Source organism: Patiria miniata, unplaced genomic scaffold (assembly GCF_015706575.1).
Source record: "Patiria miniata isolate m_02_andy unplaced genomic scaffold, ASM1570657v1 HiC_scaffold_9, whole genome shotgun sequence".
Lineage (NCBI taxonomy): Eukaryota > Metazoa > Echinodermata > Asteroidea > Valvatida > Asterinidae > Patiria > Patiria miniata.
Window position 1 is genome coordinate 2,312,574 of NW_024037076.1, and position 21,622 is coordinate 2,334,195.

The 21,622-nt window shown below is 41.2% G+C and overlaps 3 protein-coding genes across 3 annotated transcripts in view; 2 read left to right on the forward strand and 1 right to left on the reverse strand.

Annotated features, from left to right (window-relative positions):
- Positions 1 to 6,663, reverse strand: part of LOC119720794 (DNA repair protein SWI5 homolog) — a 15,141-nt gene extending 8,478 nt beyond the window's left edge. The window contains exon 1 of the mRNA XM_038190641.1: positions 6,564 to 6,663. Within this exon, the coding sequence (XP_038046569.1) occupies positions 6,564 to 6,589 (26 nt within the window). The 5' untranslated portion in view covers positions 6,590 to 6,663. The remainder of the gene's footprint in view (positions 1 to 6,563) is intronic.
- Positions 1 to 16,088, forward strand: part of LOC119720791 (treacle protein-like) — a 16,603-nt gene extending 515 nt beyond the window's left edge. Inside the window, exons 2-16 of the mRNA XM_038190636.1 lie at positions 662 to 852; positions 1,712 to 1,914; positions 2,552 to 2,731; positions 2,999 to 3,192; positions 4,023 to 4,141; positions 4,612 to 5,599; positions 5,786 to 5,920; positions 6,586 to 6,696; positions 7,038 to 7,105; positions 7,512 to 7,597; positions 7,971 to 8,053; positions 9,651 to 9,745; positions 10,862 to 10,933; positions 12,489 to 12,559; positions 15,350 to 16,088. Of these exons, the coding sequence (XP_038046564.1) occupies positions 662 to 852; positions 1,712 to 1,914; positions 2,552 to 2,731; positions 2,999 to 3,192; positions 4,023 to 4,141; positions 4,612 to 5,599; positions 5,786 to 5,920; positions 6,586 to 6,696; positions 7,038 to 7,105; positions 7,512 to 7,597; positions 7,971 to 8,053; positions 9,651 to 9,745; positions 10,862 to 10,933; positions 12,489 to 12,559; positions 15,350 to 15,480 (2,727 nt within the window). The 3' untranslated portion in view covers positions 15,481 to 16,088. The remainder of the gene's footprint in view (positions 1 to 661; positions 853 to 1,711; positions 1,915 to 2,551; positions 2,732 to 2,998; positions 3,193 to 4,022; positions 4,142 to 4,611; positions 5,600 to 5,785; positions 5,921 to 6,585; positions 6,697 to 7,037; positions 7,106 to 7,511; positions 7,598 to 7,970; positions 8,054 to 9,650; positions 9,746 to 10,861; positions 10,934 to 12,488; positions 12,560 to 15,349) is intronic.
- Positions 16,089 to 18,697: 2,609 nt separating this feature from the next.
- LOC119720309 (5-hydroxytryptamine receptor 1A-like) lies at positions 18,698 to 20,431 on the forward strand. The gene has a single exon (XM_038189950.1). The coding sequence runs from the start codon at positions 19,175 to 19,177 to the stop codon at positions 20,429 to 20,431; it is 1,257 nt and encodes a 418-aa protein (XP_038045878.1). The 5' UTR covers positions 18,698 to 19,174.
- The last annotated feature ends 1,191 nt before the right edge of the window (positions 20,432 to 21,622 follow it).

Sequence of the window (21,622 nt, forward strand, 5' to 3'; positions counted from 1 at the left end):
GACATGGTCTGGCGATCGCCAGACCATGTCCAAATGTTAAAAAAGGCGATAAGTTGGGTCAAAGTTACTCGGACTAGTCCGAATGGCAATAAGTTGGGTCCAAGTTACTCAGACTAACAGCAGTGTAGCCTACTGTGAACAGCTCTATGTTTTAATCGCAGACTTTATAAAATTATAATTTATAAGTTTATCATTGTATTTTTTTTAAATCCTCCAAAGCCACAGATCACTAAGAAAAAAAAAATTAAATCTACTTCAATAAAAAAGTAGGAGTTGATTAAAAACATAAAAGTAAAAAAACTATTATTAAATTTAAAAGCCCACAGTGCTGATTCCAATTTCGATCCCCAATGTTCAACCAATCGAGCCACAAAGCACTCCAGTTGGAATTGCATTTATACACGTCATAATAGATTCACAGTGCTTTTTACAGTGCCTGAAATAAGTAGCCATTGAAAATCGTGTTGCAGTTCCAGTAATAATAATAGCGAGTAGCGACTACGTAATTTCAAACCAGCCAATAGCTAGGCTTGCATCATCAGGAATAAACACTTTCTTTCCGTTTCAGGTAGTAATGATGCACCCATTGTGATTCATGATGAGCTTTGTGAAATTTACCAAATATTGACATACACTTCATGAAATTTACTTGTGTTTTCAGGACTGGTTGGGGCCGAGCAGCGCATCGCTGGCGAGGCTTGAACGAGTCAAGGCAAATGTGCACAACATCACACCCACCCTGTCCAAAAACCTACGGCCATCCTCGGCAAGCCGCTCCCACAAGACATACACTGAGCTGGACACGGCTCCGCCCCTTGCATCCAAGTCACTGCATGCAACGGCATCAGCTTGGTAATTAGAGTTAGGCTGTGTCCCAATGACATGGCTATGGCTAGTAGTTGTACATGGGCCTATGGAAGCAGCTGAATCCAGTCCTCATAGACTCATGTGTTATTGCAAGCCGTAGTCACAGGGCACTGCCCTTATCACATAGTTCAGGAGAAGCCTTAAGTTGGCCTCAGGTCGACCTGCAATTTTCTTGCGCCGTGACAGAACCATCGGCATCAAGCACAAAAGTCATACTCAGGCCACAAAACTGAGAAATCGTGTGATTATCATGGAACAAGCGACATCTCGACACAGAGTAATCATAACAATGCTCACGTCACCTACAAGGAGACGACGATTCACAATAAAATGAGATGATCCAGATTTGCGCATGACATCGTAACTTCACACAGGTCGACTGTGATTGATTTCCTCCTGTCGGGAAACACGCAGAATTCCGTCGCGGCACAGAATTTGATATTTTTCTACACTTGCAACTTGATTTTTTTTAGTGCCGACTAATGCTGATCGTCTTAATATCGTCGCAGTTACACTCAGGTCGCAAAAAATCGGTGATTGAAATTTTCCAAACAGTCGTGGCTGAGACGCAGCTTGATCCTGAAAGGCAGTCGCCGACTGTTCTGTGTCGTCACAAGGTCGACCTGAGGCTTTGTGCAAGCAATATCTGGCTCTCGAATAGTCTGGTGCTTTTCCACAATTTTGAATAATATATGGCGCCAAGCAACACTGAATGACAAAGAGTTTTCTCCAAATAAATATGTAACCAAAGTCTTTTAGTCACAAGGTTTGCGAGAAATATTCATATGAGGGTGTGTTTTGCTTTTGGAATGTCTCAGAATTCTTTTCTTTTCTACTCCTAAAGGGGTAGCGATGCCTCCATCCCAGAGCTCATTAAGCAACAAGGGGAGCGACAGACCCAGCGATCAGCCAGCACCAAGGGGCCACGACGCCCCTGGAGCGGACGCAGGGTGCCCCCTAGTCCCACCCAGCGAAGGCCTGCCTCTGAGACCAATACTGGTGAAGTCGAGAATGAGTCCCAACGCAGGCTGAACGCATTTATGAGCGGTGAGTAATTGACAGGGTACTTTATGAATGCAAAAATAGCACTGGGTAGGACACGCTTTTTAAAGGCGTCTACAAAAGCTTTCCGAAGTTAGCGTGGAAAAAATGCTGGTATAAACATAGCAGAGCGGCTGTTAATTTATCGCTGAAGAGTAAAGTCTTAGCTTCAGCTGAATTATAAGCGAGGTGTTAAAAGCTTTTAAAAGCCTGTCATTTGTCTTTGACTTGTGTGTACTGGTACTGCTAGAAACTGTCAGAAAATCCAGTTTTTGCACATGTGTCCATGAGCAACCCACTTTGTCACGATCATTTTCCTCAGTACTTGTGAGAGGAGATGGGGGTCATGCACACACTTTAAACTCTGGAACTGTTCAAAGTTTCTTGGGTTGAAATCTTCTTTTCTACTTGTAAAATACCTTGCAGGAACCCTGTCAGACAATCTGTGTATACACTTGTGTCCTTCAGCAATCCACTTTGTCACAATCATTTTTGTCAATACTTGTGAGAGGAGATGTGGGTCATGCACAAACTTCACCTTAAAAAAGGTTTCTAGATGACACTCACTTAAAAAAACGATTAAACTGAATGCTCATTGAATTTACTAATATTTGAGTTTTAATTTTGAAACTTGAAACTACAGTGAAAGGAGCCAGGTATGATCCCAAGAGCCGTCCGCCAAGCGGCAGGGGCACCAGGCAGACGACAGGCACAGCCTTGGCCCAGCTGATGGTGGGTCTGGAGGAACTCAGCAAGCAAGACGTGGAGAGCATGTTGGAAGAGTTTATCCAGAACCAGCCTAGCCCTGGGAGACATGAACTGGGTAAGATCAGATTCCACGGAGCTGCTAAGCACAGAATAATATTTGCTTAGTAAATATGGGCTACCAGCCGACGTGTTGTAGATACACATTGCTTGCAACTGGCTGAATGCCGATTGTTGACGGAGCAAATAAATTTGCTCATCAGTATTTGAAAGTGGGCCTGGGGCTCATTATTCCATGGAAAAAGGTTTAATTGAAAATATAAACTTTGCAAATGTTTTGTGATGTTGGTCTGAATGCAACTTGTTGTTCTTGCCTATTTAATAGCCCGGCTCTCCGCTATGTATGGGGACCATCCGTCACTGGTTGCCCCTCCCCCGGCCCCCCACGGATCCCCGATCCCTGATCAGGAGTTGCTTCAAGAAAACGAGAACGGAGAGACGCTGGGATCTGAGACTGAAAACGGGGAATCTGATGTGCCCAGTCAGTTTACGCCTTACAAGGAAATACAAGTCAAACAGGTAAAAAAAAGACAGATTACGTTCAGCGTTTTTGCTAAATGCATAGTTAGGCCAAGTAAAAAAAAAATTCTCGTCTGGGCTTTGTGACAAAGGGGAGGAGGCTGCCTCTTTTGTTTTCACCCAAGATGGTGGATTTTCCAAGATAGCAGATGGATTCTTCCATTTTCTTGATTCTTTTGCTGATACTTTTGTGTCCAAAGGTGCTGTCACCCTTTCTAGCAGATTTTGAACTTGCATACATGTACGAAGCTACAATTTTGCTGGAAACAATTTTAAACACAAAATATCTTGCAAATGTTTGATTAAATAAGAACAGGAGAAAACAAAAGGAGCAGGCGGAAAAAAGGAAGCAAGCAGGGACGAGAAACTGGTTAATTTTTTCACTTTGCCTCGAGCATAATTGTGTGTATTTAAAAGAGTTTAAGAAGGCATATGGGGGAATGCGATCTGGTACACGGTACCCTGTGGAGACATGTGCACAATAGGGAACAAAAGATTGTATACGTCTCCACAGAGCAATTTCTACAGGTGAATACATCTCCATAAGGTTATCACGAAACAGATATATGGATTTTACTCAAAAACTAGGAATTTCAAAGGTGTGTAGATCAGTCGCAAATTGAAGTAGGTAATGTAAGGGATATTAAGTCCAAATTTCAGCCCAGAAATCAATTCTAGTTAAAATATGAGCATTTTGAAAGTACCCTTTTAAACTTGAAAACTTTAGTACACGAGAGCAAAGAAATTACTCCACAAGGATACAAATTCCAGTATGTATGTGTTCTGACATAAAATCTCTTCATAACTTTAATCGTTTTATTTGTTCACAGCCATCCGCCCCTCAGCTTCTGCGACGCCCCACCCCTGAACCAGTCAGACTATCTATGACAATCCCTGGGGTGGGAGATGATATGAGCGAACCAGAGGATGACTTCATTTATTCAGACAGGTAATGGACTGATCAGTTTAGCACCGACCACTGCGCACGTGGGTCACATCACGTGGGCCTTTCTAGTGCAACGCTGTATGTTCCGGATGCGCGCGTCATACGAATGTCCACACATTTCGGACATCAATCATCAAAATATCATGGTCATAAAATGGTGCAAATAGCAAAGTCAAAGACAACCACCGTCTCTGCCCTTACATGTTGGGTGAAGCAATTGTGATAAAGTGTCTTGCTGAAGGACACTCAAAACTGCAACCTGACAGGTGGGACATGAACCTACAATCCTCACAATTGCCCTCAAGATCTTGCGTTGAATGCAACAGACTGTTAGGCAACAGCACCACATAAACTGTAATACTCTAGTATGTAAAGTCTGAAATCATTCATAACATACTTAAGTAGTTCCGTCTCATGGAGTGATGTGGTCAGTAAAGCAGGAGTACAGGTAAATGGTAGTTTTTCTTTTTCAGATCTCCAGAAGGATCACCACACGCCAAACAACCAGCAGACCTGGAGCTTCAAAGCGTGACCAGCGAAGTCTTATGTCAACTTGATGAGCCCCCTGACAGCCCTTCTCCCCACCACTACAGGGACCAGCCCACGCCCCTCACTGCTGACAGACAGGTCAGGGTTATCTCAAAAAGCTCACCAGCGACAAAGGATGGAAATATCACACAGGATGCCTCTGATCCCAAAACAGGTCTCAAGAAGGACTTTCAAACTAAGCCTAGAAGTAGACACTCGGTTCACATCATGGAGGAGCACAACGTCACCATCGACATCACGCCCCGCGACGTCCTTAAACCTTACGTCCCGCGACCGCCAGCTGGGAAGAGGCGACCCCAAAGTGCGGTCACTGGAAGCAGAAGCCAGAACGGTCCAGAGGCAACTGCCAACACCCTTGGTTCTAGAGTTCCAGCCTCTCCGACTGCAAACCGGGCAGCTGCCAGACCAAAATCTGCAAGACCCCGAGTTGCCAAAATGCCGACGGTTGGAGTCGAGTATGGGGATGATTCGGAGAAGACGGAAGTCCCACTTTCTAGATCGGAGAGCCTTCCCCTCAGTAAGCCAAGATCTGAAGTTGAGACAATGATGTCCCGCATGGCTCTCTCGGATGAAGAAACTGACGACTTAAGGCCATCATCAGTTACCAGACAGGTATCCCAGTCGTCCTTCAAGAAGAACTACTATGAGCTCTCTAGAGAAGCTTCCGAGCCCACTCGGGCGGCTCGCCTGACAACTACGACCATCCAGTTCGGAGATCAAGGACCCCTTGAGGAGAAGTCGGTCTCCGTCATCAAGCAAGCCTCGGAGCCTTTCAGGTCTGCCCTACTGAGGCAAGACAGGAGGAAAGACGTAGTTGAGGGACTGAGGGGGAGGTCGGGAAGCGCGAGCGAGGACGATGCGGCTCATCGGACGCATAGCGCCATCAGGAGACCAACTAGGTCTGCTAATGGTGTAAGTATAGCACACAGTAGTATTGGATTTGTGCATAACCCTAGAGGGCGCTGTGGCGTAACACGTTTGCTGGGGCTAATTTCATAGAGATACTAAGCACAGAAATTCGCTATGCAGAACAATTATTAGCTCAGTTTATTAACCTTGCAGTCATTCCGTTTCCCTGATTCTCTACAAAACGCCCAGGTTGGCACTGCAGCCCCACCCAGACCCGAGTCAAGAATGGGTCATAGACAGGGTGATACAGATCCCAGCACCACCCCAGGGGAGACTGAAGCGGTGGAGAAATCAGAGCCAGAGACGGATGCCAAACCATCCCTGGTACGAAAAGTTCTGTGTAGTTTACCCAACTGTTGAATGTTTTTTTAGTTAACAACTACCTGAATCCTGTTCAGTCCAGTGAAATAGTCAAGTCCATCACAAGTCTATTGCATGTAAATCACAAGCCCATCGCAAGTAAATAACAAGTAAATAACAAGTCAATCGCAAGTAAATCTCAATAAATCATTAGTAAACCATATTCTTTCTACAAGTCCAGTAACAACTAAATAACAACTGTTTTTGTTAAAGTTCATTTGAATAGCTTGTGACTTGACTCAGGACTGGAGGACTTGTGATGGACTCGACTACAACACTGGTCCAGTCCCTAATAAAATGCCCTAATCAATTTCTGGGAGTGTTTAGCCAAAGACACCAGCAATTGAGGACCACGTATCCACACGGCCAATATGAGTACCTTTGCATGTGAACACCTTATTTCATCACAAACCAAACAACTCAAAGTTTGATTCCTAACTTTTTATTGCCAAACTTTTGAATTTAAGTTGGAATCAACCATACCACAGTGCAACTCAGGCCGCATCCAAATCTCTAGACTAGAGTTTTTCTGAAGTCTTTACCATTTACAAACTACGTGAGAGCATGCTGACAAAAGACATAGACAAAAGACAAAGCAGGGGCTTACATTGGTTTGTCGTTTCTTTTAGGCATCAACAAGGCCTGTCTCTGCTCCAAGTAAGCGACGGAGTGCAGAAACTACAACGGGACAGAAATGTCCCGGACGAATTGGAAGACGTCCACATTCTGCTAAACCACCTGTAAATAACATTCATATTTTTAAGAAATTGTTTTTGGCAAATGTAATTTATACTTTTGTTAAAGTTATTTTTGATCCAAAACCTCCCCCAATAGACCAATCCAGTAAGCCCCGCCCACACGTGGGGGGCAACAAGCCGTGTGCTCCTTGAATGCCACACTGTATGATCCAGTTGCTCGCATCATACCACGTGCATGAAATTTTGCTCTGATTTGTCTCAAAAAGAACAACTGAATTTAACACAAATCCTGTTTTGTTAATTTGGCATCATTCCTCAAACTTTCAGTAAAATTTCACATCAGTAGATATTTTCTAATTGAGTCTATCGTTTCTGATTGGCAGGTTGGATCGGACATCAGTAAACTTGGCAGCAAGTCTAGCACGGCCATTGTGGTATCACCCAAGAAACGGTGAGTAAAATGTTTAAGATTTGAAGGTTTGCATGGTGAAGATACAATGTAGCTATAACATCAATTTTCCGGTTGCACCGTGTGACAAATCTTTATTGTGAGTTTGTGAGGTCCCGAAAAGAACCAAGGAAACTCAACATTTTGGAGAGTATCTTCTGCTCGCTATCAGTCTCCTCATGACGGCTGAGCATACTGTCCGAATAGTTCAGTCCCCCCCCCCTTAACTTTATCTCTTTGATAAAAAGTTTAATGTCTTGATATCTTGTTTAGTTAATAAACCAAATTAAGGATGTTGAAAATGTTGCCCGTAACAAGGCAGTGTGTCAGTTATATTGAAGTCTGGAATCGTTTTTGTTGCTGGATTTCATTAGCCATATATAATTTGAATTTTGTCCGGATATTGTAGGGCTGTTGAGTACAAGAGGAATCGGGAGGCAGTCAAAGCGCTGCGAGACGGCACGCTCAACAAGGAGAAGAAATATGCAAAGCAATGTAAGTCTGGAAAGCACGCCCTCTAGTGGCCAAAAAGCAAAGTTACTGTTACGTTTGAGCAAAAGCTATAGTTATTACCATAGTTTGACTATCTTTGCTTAACCAATACGTTAGTCGACCAAAGTTGGACTAGTCTGGTGGACTATTCAGGACCAGCCTACCAGTACCAAGGTCCGTCATATCGCTGGTTACAGTAGCAGCACGCATCATAACCTACAGCAAAGACCAAGACAGAAAAGTTGAATGCTGAGTTTTTGACCATTGCTTGACAAGAGAGTTTTGCTTTTATATGCACAGTGTATGTCATGATCAACCACTAGTCCACTAATGGTAATTTTGTTGTGTTTATGTCTTTCGTTCCATAATACATCAGTTGTTGCGGTGGATGACCCAAAACCACTTATCCGCAGACTGAGAAAACCAGCGTCTGAATCCTCTGAGGAAGAAGAATCTCCGGTACAGTATTCTACTCTTCATCCCATTAAGTACAAGATTTCTCCATCACTTTCTAAAATAAGCCACATCTGAATCTCATGGTTATGGCTAGCTATAACACACGTGTCTATGGGCAAGCCGTAGGGAAGTAATGTGGACGCAGCCTTAGTGTTATCTTTAACTATATCCCTTTAACCTTTGACCCCAAACCAATCACAACCTTTCCATCAGTTTTCCAAATTTGCTAAAACCAAGGGCGTTTTTTTTATTCAAAAATGACCAAAATCCATAATACTTTTCCAGCAGTTGATTGGCAATTAATTTAAAAAGCTGTTTCGGCCCACTGGGCATTTTCCCATCAAAAAATCAATATCTAGCCATTAAAGTTTATCACATTTGCGAAAACACATTTTGTCTTCACGGTTACGTTGTGCCCTCAACGCAAGTGAGACAAAAACTGCTTGCAATATGGCTTTAGGGAAAGGATTTGGTGTTTTGACATCATACTTTAAAATATTGAAAGAATCATGTGTTGATTTATTGACCATAAAACATGTGGGAATATGTTTTAATCTTGTATCACATCGGAACAATTTTTTTCCTTTGAGCTTCTCAGATTTTGATGAAAATTGGTTAGAGTGTTGCATCTACAGAAAGAAAATTGAACGATTCAAATAAAATTTCACACCCTCTGGTCAAACAATCACTGAGTTAAAAGCCACCAAACAGTTGACATTTTTGTATGTATATTGAGATTATTTTTTAAAATTACTTTGGAATAACATTTCTCTTGCATCCTTAGAAAGTCGATTTAATTTCTGACTTTTGGATCGACTGAAAGTGTTAAAAAGAACAAAAGGCATATCGGATCATTTTCTTTTCAAGCATTTTGTTCGTTTCCGATAAAAACACCACTTAAAATCCAAAGAAGAATGTTTAAAACCTAACCTGTTGAAAGTTTCAGCTCAGTGAATATTACACTTGCGAAAAAACTGTGAAAATCCATGCACAACCTTTTGATTACAAAATGCGATTTTGTCGATATAACTCTTTATTCCAAAAATTAGTCAATTGACTGATTATTGGAAATCACCTACATTTCTTGATTTCTTCTCTAAATGACAGCAAGCCAGACGGAATAATATCACGGGGTGTTTAGTACAAGTACAATCTTTAATCCAAGTAAACTTTTTGATTAAAATTCGCTAGGCTACTTTTGGGAAATGCAAATGATCCTATGTGCCTTTAAATCCACTTTCCATCCAGTGATTAATAATTAGCTTGCGTATAAGTCTGTTTAACCTGTGTCTGACCTCCGAACCTAACTGTTAACCTTTGCCCTTAAAAGGAAATGTTGCCGGCTTTGGAAAGAATATTGTATCCAGACGCCACTTCACCGGTTGTGTACAAAGTCCTTGGAGAGTCTACAAATTTTTTAAGTATTTCCTAACAAAATTGGAAATGTTTCTCAGTCCCAGATTCATGTCTTTTCAACATTTTTGCAATGACTGACCTTCATTGAGGTAATATTTGATGAAAAAAAAGGCGTCAGGACGTAACATTCTTGCCCCAGCTTTTTAGTGATTTGGATATTATTTTTGTATGAATTCCATCGCAGGTTGTTCCCTTAAGTGCCCAGGAACAAGAAATGGAAGATATGCATCAACAATTACTGGAAAGAGGCGTTAACGTATCCGCACAAACTTTAGCAAGGTGGGATAGCGCATGCTTTGTTTTTGTAAAATTTTATACGCTTATTTAGTCCGTTTAAAATTGGGAGATAAAATATCTTCCTCCCGTAAAGGTTATAGAGGCCATTTGCAAACATTCCAAAATGAAACTGTCAAAATATCATGAAATATCCTACTTGATTGTAAGTAAATAATATTTATTTTTGATGAAAGAGTAATCATCATCATAATGTCGCGATGGTTAGGATCAAACCATTGTGCTTGCAATGGAACCTACATGTATACTGGGTGAGTCAAAAAAAGCGGAACCCAAATCAAAAAAACATATATTTCATGTTTAAAAAAATGTGTAGCACCAAACATAATAATGACTGGAAAGCCAATTTCATAAGCTGCTGTTAGATGAAAGAATTACTGAAATTGCTCAATCCGTTTAAAGAATATAACCATTTAAACGCATTGACCCTAAAACCTGTTTCATCCAAAAACAGCAGTTAAGTGTGTATTCTGACTGTTTGGAACAACAAAGAAAATGACACAGAATACTTGTTTCAACAACTGTTAAAGACTGTAGTACACAATATCTTTATTAACAACCCTGGTTAGGCAAACAATATGATTGATATAATCCACTTTTTCTAAAAGACGGGCCTGCAAAAGGACCTTGTTGAATATTTTTAACTTTTAAACTGAGGTTTTATCGCTGGTGATGTTTGAAGACAATTGTGACAACGATTCTTGAAATCGCATTTTTGGACGAAAGAGGTTTTAGGGTCATTGTGTTTAAATGGTGATATTCTTTGAACAGATTGAGCAATTTCAGTAATTTTTCATCTAAAAGTAGCTTATGATATTAGCTGTCCAGTCATTATTATGCGTGGTGCTACATATTTTTTTAAATACAAAATATACTTTTGGGGGTTTGGGTTCCTTTTTTTTTGACTCGCCCTGTATTTTGCATCGAAAAAAACAGCGATTCACTTTTACAGTTTTTTTTTAAGTATATCTACTGAACTGAAACATCAACAGGTTGCTTTTCAATAACCTGCTCAAGATTTATCGTGTTGTTTTTGCTCGAATCGGCAAAACAACCCACAAAATAGGACAAGAAATACAAACTGTTGTTTTGTTTGTACAGGGGACTTTTGCCGCCCACCCAGCGAGGGTACGACGACTGCATGGCCGAACTTCCTGAGAAATCCTCCCTTGGGTAAGAGACGTGTGACATATTAATTTATAATTTGACTGTTTGAAATAAGATTATAAAGCCCAAGTTGTTTGGGGTTTCAGTAAACGGCTAAATAATCTCCCCATAGACCATTCACTGTCAAGCTACAAGCTCCCCTATGGGGCCAGCACTGACCTCAAAGATTATATCCGAGTCCTCTAAATTACACTGTTTACTCCGGACAAATTATATGACTGGACAATGGACAAGTTAAAACAACCTTAGCTCAGCGGCGTAGCGGCGTAGCCAGGGGGTTGTAGAGTGGCAGATTGCAACGGGATGGCAAGTTAAAAGCAAAATCGGGATGCTGATAGAAGCAAAAGCAGGACGAAAATAGTATTTTGCGACGGGTAAACAAAACCCCCTGGATACGCACCTGCCTCAGCTTTCACTGACCGATCACTACTACTTACCCAAACAAACCCCTGGCTACGGGCTTGCCTCAGCTCTGACTGACCAATCGCTACTAGTAACCCAATTAGGGATATAGTTGTGTGCGGTACTTGAGTTAATCAATGGCACAGAGGTGACATTTATTTCCGACAATGAAAATGTTGACAGGAAGCACAGATTTATGAACAGAGATGCCACTTTTCCGGTTTTAAATGGAATTCCGGGGTTTTTTAAATCTCACAAAATTTCAGTTTTTCCGACCGTCAAAATAAACCGGGAAAAAATGAAGAAAAAATGTTGAAATGCGTTGATTTTTACCTCCTTGGCGCTCTCAATTTAGATATAGGCGCACGCACGGCACAACGTTAAAATCAGTCTTTTTGTTGCTGAGCCTGCATGCGATACAGGTGGCCAACGTACTTGCACACAGAATACAATGGCGCCTCGCACGTGCCTCACCGCCTGCGGGCATGTTGTGCGTATTGCTCACAGAGCATTCAGCCTGGAAATCAAGTCTATCATTTCAGTTGTCGGTGGTTTCCGATCGCAGTGATATATGTGAATACAAAAAACGCCGGGTACCAACCATGTTTTCATCGAGCGCATCGCGTAGTGCAAACTGCAAAGGTCATGTACACCGACAGCAGTGTTGTGGAACCGTGCATGTTTTGTGTTGAATATGACGTTGGAAATTGGGGTAGGCAGAATAAATATTAGGAATATGGGAAAAGTCAAAGTGATCGAACGAACCGACAGCTTAAAGGCCATAGAAGCAAAATTAAAAAAATAAACAGAACTGGGCTTGGCTACAAGATAAAGATGACAACGGGGACTTTGTGTCGGACTCAGAGTGGCTTTTTCACACACAAAAAGTTCCGTTTTTTTTCAAGCAGCCGTTCCGTTTTTTTCAAGCAGACCCAGTTCCATTTTTTCAAGCTTTCCCTGTGGCATCCCTGTATGAAACTTTCTTGACATTTGAAAAATATAATTGCAGTTCTTGTTGCCAGTTTTTTTTTCCTGAGGGCTCTAAACTTTAGCTGTATAGTATTCAGTTTTGATCAATCTATCACACGTCAATGTTAATTATCTCTCCGCCACGAATTGGTGCACAATTTCTTACTATTTTCTTCTTCTTTTTTGACAGATTGTTGAATCAACCTGAGGCTTGGCTAGGGAAGCTGTTCCGAAAATACAAACTGGCAGAAAAGGCGTTGGGTAAGTGCAGTTGTTATTTACAAAAATTACGGGAGTGATAAGGTCAAGTAAGCAATATACTAGTTTCCTCGTCCCCGCCTCCTTCCTTTTTCTCGCCCGCCTCCTTTTTCCTCCCTTTTTGTTAAAAGTTCATACACTTGCAATATATTTTGCAAATGTTGTCAATATATTGTCTTTTAATATGTTTCCAAAAAATATTGTAGCTTTGTAGAAAGGATAACAGCTGTTTTAGACCCAATTTTGTATCAGCAAAAGGATCAAGAAAATGGAAAATTCTATCTTAGAAAATTCACCTCCTTCAGTTTAAAAAAAAAGGCCTGGAGATTTTTTTACTCGGCCTAATCGTGTGGTTGATTACACCAGGACAGTCAGACATTTCAGTCTAGTGAATATCTGTACAAGTGATTTTATCTACAACATTTCAAAAGAAAACAAAATAACTTGTGCAATTTGCTGTAATTTAAAGAATTCATGTAACATTGAAATACAATGTATAATATGGAGCAAAATATAAAATGGAAGTTTTATTTTGAAAACAGACCTGCAAAAATTTATTAATATCACGTCCTTCAGTGTGTTTAATAACATTGTGTTTTGATAGTCATTCAGGCAACTTAAGTACTGAAATCATTTGTCCAAAAGAGATGCCAAAAAATGGAAAAAAGTATCAAATTTCTTAACTGAAAAGCACAATTTCTGAACACTGCTGCCCTTTTCCAACATTTACCACCCTATCCATATGTCGATAAAATACTTTTAACTGGCCAACGATTGTTCAAGAACTTGGATGTTTGCGACACATTGCCTGAAGGCAGAGTCTAGAAAACCAAATTAAATCGAGGTAACATTTTGAGTTTCCGGGGTATGCGAGGGCTGTGAATAAAATTGTGGCGGTTTGGAATAACTGAACTAATCAATGTTCTCAAAGCTTAGTTACATCGCAGACGGCTACGAAAAAAAAATTGCACCCAAAGTAGTCCCTCAGGGTGTGTTTGACTTGTAATTGGAAAATTTCATCAGCGAATGTGAATTCAGTTGCCCCGTTGCGATCTATTATTAAACAAGTATTCGTCTTTCTAGAAATGGCCGATTTAAGAGTGCGTTACGGGTTTTCACTCTATAAAATAAGCAATTACATTGGTCGTTGTTTTAGGAACAAATAAAATATCCGGCCGGGCTAGTTTGGAACACCCCACTTAATTTCCTCTCATATATATTTCCACTTAGTTTTTTTTTTCAGGACCTCAAAAAAATACACGTAAATAGATCTGATGTACAACAAGACTTTGAGATTTTGGCCATTTGCGCTTTTTTTTGTCTCTGTGTCCACTGAGTCATTTTTATCATGAGCCATCAACAAAGAGAATTTAAAAAAAAAAATTGTAAATCCTTCCCGTAAGGCCGAGCGGCATGTTTTCTTGCCTCTTTTTTTAGGAAGCAAGATTTTTTTTACTCTATAAAGGGGACTAGAGAAAACAACCGGAAGGGTTTAAGTGGCGGAAAGTGGCGGAAAGACGCTGAACAAATCTGTTCGTTGACTCAACTGCCTTTGGGGAAAAAGGAAAGCATGCATTTGTTTTTTCATCTCTATTAGTTTTCATGCAAGACAAGTGCCTTTCCGCACGCGTAATTTTTTTTCCTAGGAGGGTTAGGGGCAATGTTATGAATAATTCAGTTTTTCCTTTGAATCATTGCAAGACTTAGGTTCTCGTTCTATTTTCCCCTTAATTTAAAATTATCTCAGTGATAAATTTGGAGAAGAAAAATAGCTGATGAAAATGAGCAGCGACGACGTGGATTCGAACCAGGGATCTTTGTATCCATAGCTCATCTCGCTATCCACTAGGCTACTGTGTGGTAGCTCGACGACAACCGTTCTTTAAAATGCTTTAATGTATTGTAACTAGTTGAGTAACTAACAACAATGCTGTTGATGTCATTGTCGTTCTCATGGATAAACATGAATTATTCATGACATTGCCCCTAACCCTCCTAGGAATAATAATTACGCTTTCCGCACATGGCTCTGAAGAAGCCTTTGGGGTCCTGCATACAGATTTAATGTTTTCAGCTCCGGGCTCATTTCGTTAATGGCTTTTGTAGTTTTATTTTGACTGGAAATGTAATTCTATTTATTTATTTTTGTACATGCAATGTACATATTTCCCCTAGGCTTTTAGCTCTAAAGTGAAGGATTTATATTACATGTATTTAAGTAAGCCATGAGTTAAAGAAAACGTATTCTGAAGACAATTACTTGTGATTGAAATATGATCTGACTTGTGACTTTACTTGTGACAGACCTACGATTGACCTGTTATGACTTGGGATTTCTTGTGAATGACTTGTGATTACTTATGATTGCACATATTCTGTGTGTGATTTGACATATGATTGACTCGTGATTAGTTTTGTGCTTGACTTGTGATTCGACTTGTGATTGACTATTGAGTGACTGTTCTTTGATCTGTGATCGACTTGAGATTTCATATGTAATGGATTTGCAATCACTTGTGATTGACTTGCGATTAACTTGTGATTGACTTACAATTGACTAGTGATTTGACTTTTCATTGACTTGTGTTCAACTTGTGACAGACATGTGATGGATTTTTGATGACTCGTTATTAATCTTACGATTCACTTATGATTGCATTGTAACTCGACTTGTGCTTTGGCTTGGGATGGACTTATGATCCCAAATTGATAGACTTGCAATGACTTACCAGACTTGTGATGGACTGGACTGCAACCCTGCTAACATTGTCTTCCCTTTTCTCTGTCGGGCAGTGATTGCCAACGAGAGAATGGCCATCCAGGCGGACGCTGAAGCCAGGCAGGCAGCCAGAGGACCAGCCAAGAAAAAGAAGAAAACTGGCAAAAGAAAAGTGAAACACAAGAGGAGTAGTACAGTGACGTGAATTGAGCAACAGCCACCTCTTCACCTCAATTCAACCACTGTGCAGGAAACCAATGGCACACTCTTTGTACTTACCAAGTTTCACTTCAAGCCCAATGCATAGTAATAGCGGCTGGGCTAAATCTTCCTCAATCCTGCAGTATCTTACAAAAACCAATTGGTGGATTTTGAAACATCTGGGTTTGGCTGGCAAGGGGGTGGGGTCTAAGCCCGTACCCCATTGTGCCCCTTCCCTCCCACTTCAAAATTCGAGAAGGCATTTTCAGAAGGTTCATGTTTATTATCTATAGGGATTTGATTATTATTTGATTTCATTGAAGTTTGTTTGATCCAGAAGCTCCCCTACAATGCACATCTTATTTCATTTCATTTGTTTGAATATTTCTATATTTTAACATAATTTTTTTAATTTTGAATGAGGTGTACAAATCAGCAGAGTAATTTTACCTTAAAAAAATAACGATTTGTATAAAAATGGTTGTCGAGTAAATAAAAAAATAAAAAATTTAAAACACAGAACTACCAATTCCAGCATTATCTAATGTCAGTGATAGCCTTTAAGAGCTTAGTGAATAAACCTGAAAATGTATTTTTCAAATTGTATGCATACATCATGTAGTGATGGTCAAGGAGATTACAGACTAGGAGTTTGGGATCATTTCTCTGAATCATTAATTAGATATCATGGTTGATTGGCTCTGCCACGGACATTGCACTGGAATTGCCTACTACAGAAATGCATTGGTCAAAATTCATACGAATCAGCTATAACGACAGGTTTTGTCGTCGGCAAAACAAAAATGCCCTCAATTTACGCAGATTGTTAAATTGATGTTTATGGTGCGTCACTTTTGTAGATAATTTGTGAAATGAATGCTCGGTAATTTAGCTGCAGGGCCTATCATAAAAATTCATCAGATTGACGAGATGATTTAAGCTAAAACGATTTTGTTTGGTCCCTGGTCATCTTTGAAAGGTGTTGAATACAGAGATATACATTGTATACAATGTCTATACTTTGTTGGAACTGTGCCAATGTACAGGATGACATTCAGACGCCTTGACTGGCTGGGGATTTCTTTTCATCTCAATTCGTACAGGTGGATTCGCCCACTCATATCTCGGTCGTACAATGATAAATGTCATTAAAATTTCATGTTCCTTTAAATGAAACTTCAGTTGATCTATTTATCCTTAGTCCATTCCGGTTAAAGCCTGAGTTTTTTGGGGGTTTTGTAATTAATCATCGCAATTTTTTAATTCGCTATAGGATATGGGATTTTCCTTTTAACGGCCAGTGGAAAAGGGTTAACATTTTGTCGGGATCCTACGTTTGCTGTTTGAACAGTCACAGACAGTCTCAAAATCAATCCTCTTCCCCTGCCATGCCTTTTGCAAATGCTAGTCAATAACAGTCCGATCGTATTTTAAACAAGCACTCTGACTAGTCAAATTCAGTCAACAGACAAAAGCAGGCAGGAAGTATGCACAGCTGGCTTATCAATCGCCTACAGTCAAAGCATAGCTGTATCATGGTCACAGCCAGTCAATCCTGCTTTATGTAGGCTGGGAGCTCTTAACTGTTGAAAACAGTCACTTGATTGATTTTGACTGAAAGGACCACTTGGCACAGAATGCATGTTTGTATAAGAATTTAATATCTGTCAAAAGTCGCAAGGGTACATCCAAATTTGTAAAAAAACAAAAACAAATTGATGTCAAACGTACGCGATTTAGCTGAAAAACCATCACACAAAACTAGACATACATGTACATGTATTTATGTTAACGGTTGTCCCCTTTAGTTGAAAGCACATAAATTCACATGATTATGAGTATACAGTGACATCTCTATAAGTCAAACTCTGATAGCTCAAAACAACTGTTAAGTCAAACAAAGAATCCATTGCCTTCACTTCAGTAGTATAACAATGATATACAACCCTGCTTAACTCAAAACTCTGCTGAAGTCAAATGTTGAACCTGTTCCCTTGAGCCGAGGTTTGGCTGATCAAATTTCACTGTACAATCTCTTTAAACAATTACTCCAGAAATCACAAAAACAACTCTGAATCCGACGTGAAAAAAACCCACAACAGTAGCTTGTGATCACCTACAGGTGCTGTACAGGTTTTCCCTCCCTAATTGCTCCGAAATTTGCCTTGAGCACAGTAAGCCAGTATTAAGTGGAACCCACGCGGAGTGGCGCACGTATGCACTGAGCTCAAAATAGATTGACGCAAAAAAAGCCGAGGTTGATCAAAATTAGATTCACCAGCCGATGAAAAACAACAAGAAAGAGCAAGATTGTTGATCCTCAGTGTTCCATCCAGGTTGTCTTGTAAGATATTTGTCACGAGAAAAATATAATTATTAATAAGTAAACTATAAGGATATAGGCTAGTTATCCCTGGCATTATTACCTACAAATTTATCTTTCAATATTAATCTTTCAAGATAAACAAATATTTTAGTTGTACTCCTTCTAATTATGATATCCTCCTACCATGCTCCTACATTGCCAGTCAACCAACCAAACAGTGCGAATTGACCAATTAGAGCAGAGTTTTAAGTCAGGTGACTGTGATAGCTGTTCACAAGCATTGTGAGCATGCGCAAACTAAAGATGCCATAGCAACATCAAGAACAGTGCGTTCAGTTATGAATATTATACTGAAATTGAATTGACCAATGGCGTAGCGACTGGGCGGGGTTCAGGGTTGAACACTCTGTACCAACTTATTTGAAAATGAACAAAACAAAAGGAGAAGAGCAAAGGGGATACAAACTGAATCGCCGGCTTTGTCTCTAGATATGGCATCATTTTTGGCTTCAAAAACCACCTGAAGATATAACCATGAACACTGCCACCTAGTGGCAGGGTATCCAGCTCCCCCCCCCCCCCCTCCCCCGAGGTTTTCCACCGGTAAAAGGTATTGACTGTTAGAGTATTGTATTTTCGTGGGTTTTTTTTAGTCTTCCCCAAAGCACGATATTGATCCGAGTCGCAAGCGCAGACACTTCATGAAGTAACAATTACCTTTTCACTTATTTTTGGCAAAACTGATGTAATTATGCTAATCAATTCACAACACGCGCGCGCCCCTGCGTGCGTGCACGCGTACGTGACTGATATGAATATTCCTAGCCATTATCTCGCAAAGTAAAACAGTCGGGCGCACGTACGGCTGGTTTGCTTCGCGTTTCGCACTGTTTTTGCTCTTCGGTGTTCCGTGCAACGCAAAACCGAGTCTCTGACATGATTCGCTCGATTGTGATTGACTGCGGCTCGTATTCACAAAACCACTCATTACTTTCAGCTCAAGATCTTAAAGTTGGAGGCTTAAGTGTGACAGAAAATACTCCATATTTCTCTGGATGTAAGATCAGTGATACAGTGTCCTCCACGAGACGTAAACACTTGTCTTGCCTTAGCGCCGACTGTGAAGGCAAACTGCTGTAAAGAGGGAAGAATCTGTCAACACTGATCTGTCAGGATATCGTGGACGGAATTGGAACTTGAAGAAGCAAATTTGTAGAACTTCGTCGGTTGTTGTCCAGTTGTCAAATTCAATGTGGACAGCAATCCCATGTGTTTGTCTGTCGGACTGTCTCAAGTTCTGTCAGTTTTACGGACGGGACACGGATGACTCTTGAGATACCTCCGGAAGCTAGTGTTTCAAAATATCACCTAGATGGCAACAAGCGGTAGGCCTATATACCCGACAGTCATCTGGTTCGACAATGCGAGTATGACTTACCTATCAACCACACCAACAGACGATTTCTCTACCACGGACATGTTCTCCCAAGACAAGGATGAACCCGACCTGTCGTTTTTCGTGGTCTACGTCTTTGGGATACTTCTCCCATTGTCTCTGTTTATCATCACGGGGAACCTGTTGGTGGTGATCTCGTTGCGTCACGCTAGCTCCACTTGGGCGGTGTTGCAGAAAGCCACCAACACGTTCGTGGCGAGTCTGGCAGTAGCCGACTGCCTGGTGGGAGTGGCATTGGTCCCCGTCTTCTATCTTGGAATCTTCGTCAAGAGTCTCAAGTCGGACTTCTACTTCTGCTTAGTCATCACGTCTTTGATGATGGTGTCTTGCAGCATCTCCATGTTACATGTGTTAGGTATTGCCTTGGATCGCTTTCTTGCAGTCATGTACCCGCTGTTGTACCACAGCCTTATGACCGAGCGCCGGACTGCTATTATGGTTGCCCTGACTTGGTGCCTGGCGATCGGCTTGGGACTGACCCCGTACCTAGGTTGGAGGAAACCCGCAAGAAAACTGGAGTTCTGCAACATAGACCAGGTGCTGCCTTTCGGCTACGTTCTGTTCACGTTCATTTTGGCATTTGCTGTTCCTCTTCTGACCATGGCGGTCATGTACACGCAGATCACGCTAGCGGCTCGGCGTCACGTTAGGCGCATCGCCGCGCTGCCGGCAGTCACCGTCAGCCGATGCGTGGCCGCATCGACATCCGAGCGGGGGCCGGGGAGCGACAGGACCTCGGATCGTCTACAAAAGATCTTCTCCGTTGGAGACATGAAAGCTATAACAACCACCTCCATAGTTGTCGGGGTCTTCGTTTTGTGCTGGTTGCCTCCGTACATTCTCAACTTCGTCTTGCAATACCGCAACGACAACAGGCCCACCGGGTCCGAGCTGATCCGAGCACCCTTGGTTGAGGCTGCTCTCAACACCTTGGGCTTCGGAAACTCCGCCGCAAACCCCATCATCTACGCCTACCGATACCGGGAATTCAGACGAGGGATCAGGAAGATGTTTGCGAGACTGTGTCGGCCGGTTTGCCTGAGGCTGTGCGGGAGGGACGGAGAATCGGACGAGGGAAGACAAGTCAATGTGATCGACCTTGAACACATTACTGTCAATCCGTCGTCCGTGACGATCGGCGGCAGGCCAAATCTGGGAATCTCCTGCTCCTAATATTTCTCAGATGTAATCGAACGGCGGTTTTCGACATGTGGCTTTAAATCTTGTACGCGGTCATTGATATATAGTTGCATTAAACCATCAAAACACTAAATTCTGGCGATTTTCGGATAAAAGTGTGCCTTTTAATTAACAGGATGTGAATTCACGTCTAATTGGGGAGTGTATCCACGTAGTTTCGTGGCTAGTGGTTAGGAGCCCAGGTGTTTGAATCCAGCTAATGACCATAATTATGTTGTTTCCTTGGGCAAGCCACTGCACCCCCACTTGCCTCTCTCCACCATGGAGTATACACATGTATATCAAATAGTGGGTGCCAGTGTGGTGTGAATTAGGACTATGAAATACGGACTAATTGGTAGTATTGCGCATTCCTATTAGTGAAGATAAATGAGGGAAGTGACTGGTCACATTGTGAGGGTTCAACCAATAAAAGAGTAAAGGGGACCTGATTTCATATACAGGGTGTCCTGAAAATCCCGCCATTTTACAACCGGACTTTACTGCAAATGTTTACACGATCTTCAAGGTTACAGATTTAGCTTGAGAATACCGGGTTTTTTTTTTAATAAAGATTGCTTTTGTTAGTCCAGAGATATGTTTGAATAACCGCAAAGCCAAACAAAAACCATTCTGTGCCACTTTTATTCGAAAGCGAGTGCTTCAAAGATCAGACAATGCCAGTATGGCTGTTTTGATAAGATTATCCCTATGGGTGTAAGACAAACATTCTATTCACTCAACAATATAGGGTTTTGTTCTTATGTTGAAACAATTTAATAGTACAGACAGGTTCACTTCTTTAAAACTTCAATGAAAGAGTTCAATTAAATATAAATAAATATTGCACACTCTGCTTAAAACTGTTAAAATCACTAACAGTAAAGTGATTTGGTTTTAGACTAGGACTATACTGATTTTAACTGCTTCACAGAAAGTGGCACAAAAGGTTTTTTTGGCTTTGCCGTTGTTCAAACATATCTTTGGATTTACAAAAGCAATCTTAATGAAACAGACGGTATTCTCAAGCTAAATCTATTACCTTGAAGATGGTGTAAACATCCGCAAAAATGGCGGGGTTTACATGCACCATTTTTTCGGAACGCGCTGTGTAGTCCAAATTTCCTGTGACACTGGCATTAGCTGCATGGGGAGTAACCTGTGATGCATGCATCCCATCCGGGG

Excerpts from the sequence above, each read along its gene's own strand:
- LOC119720309 (XM_038189950.1), top strand. The coding sequence starts at position 19,175 with ATGGCAACAAGCGGTAGGCCTATATACCCGACAGTCATCTGGTTCGAC.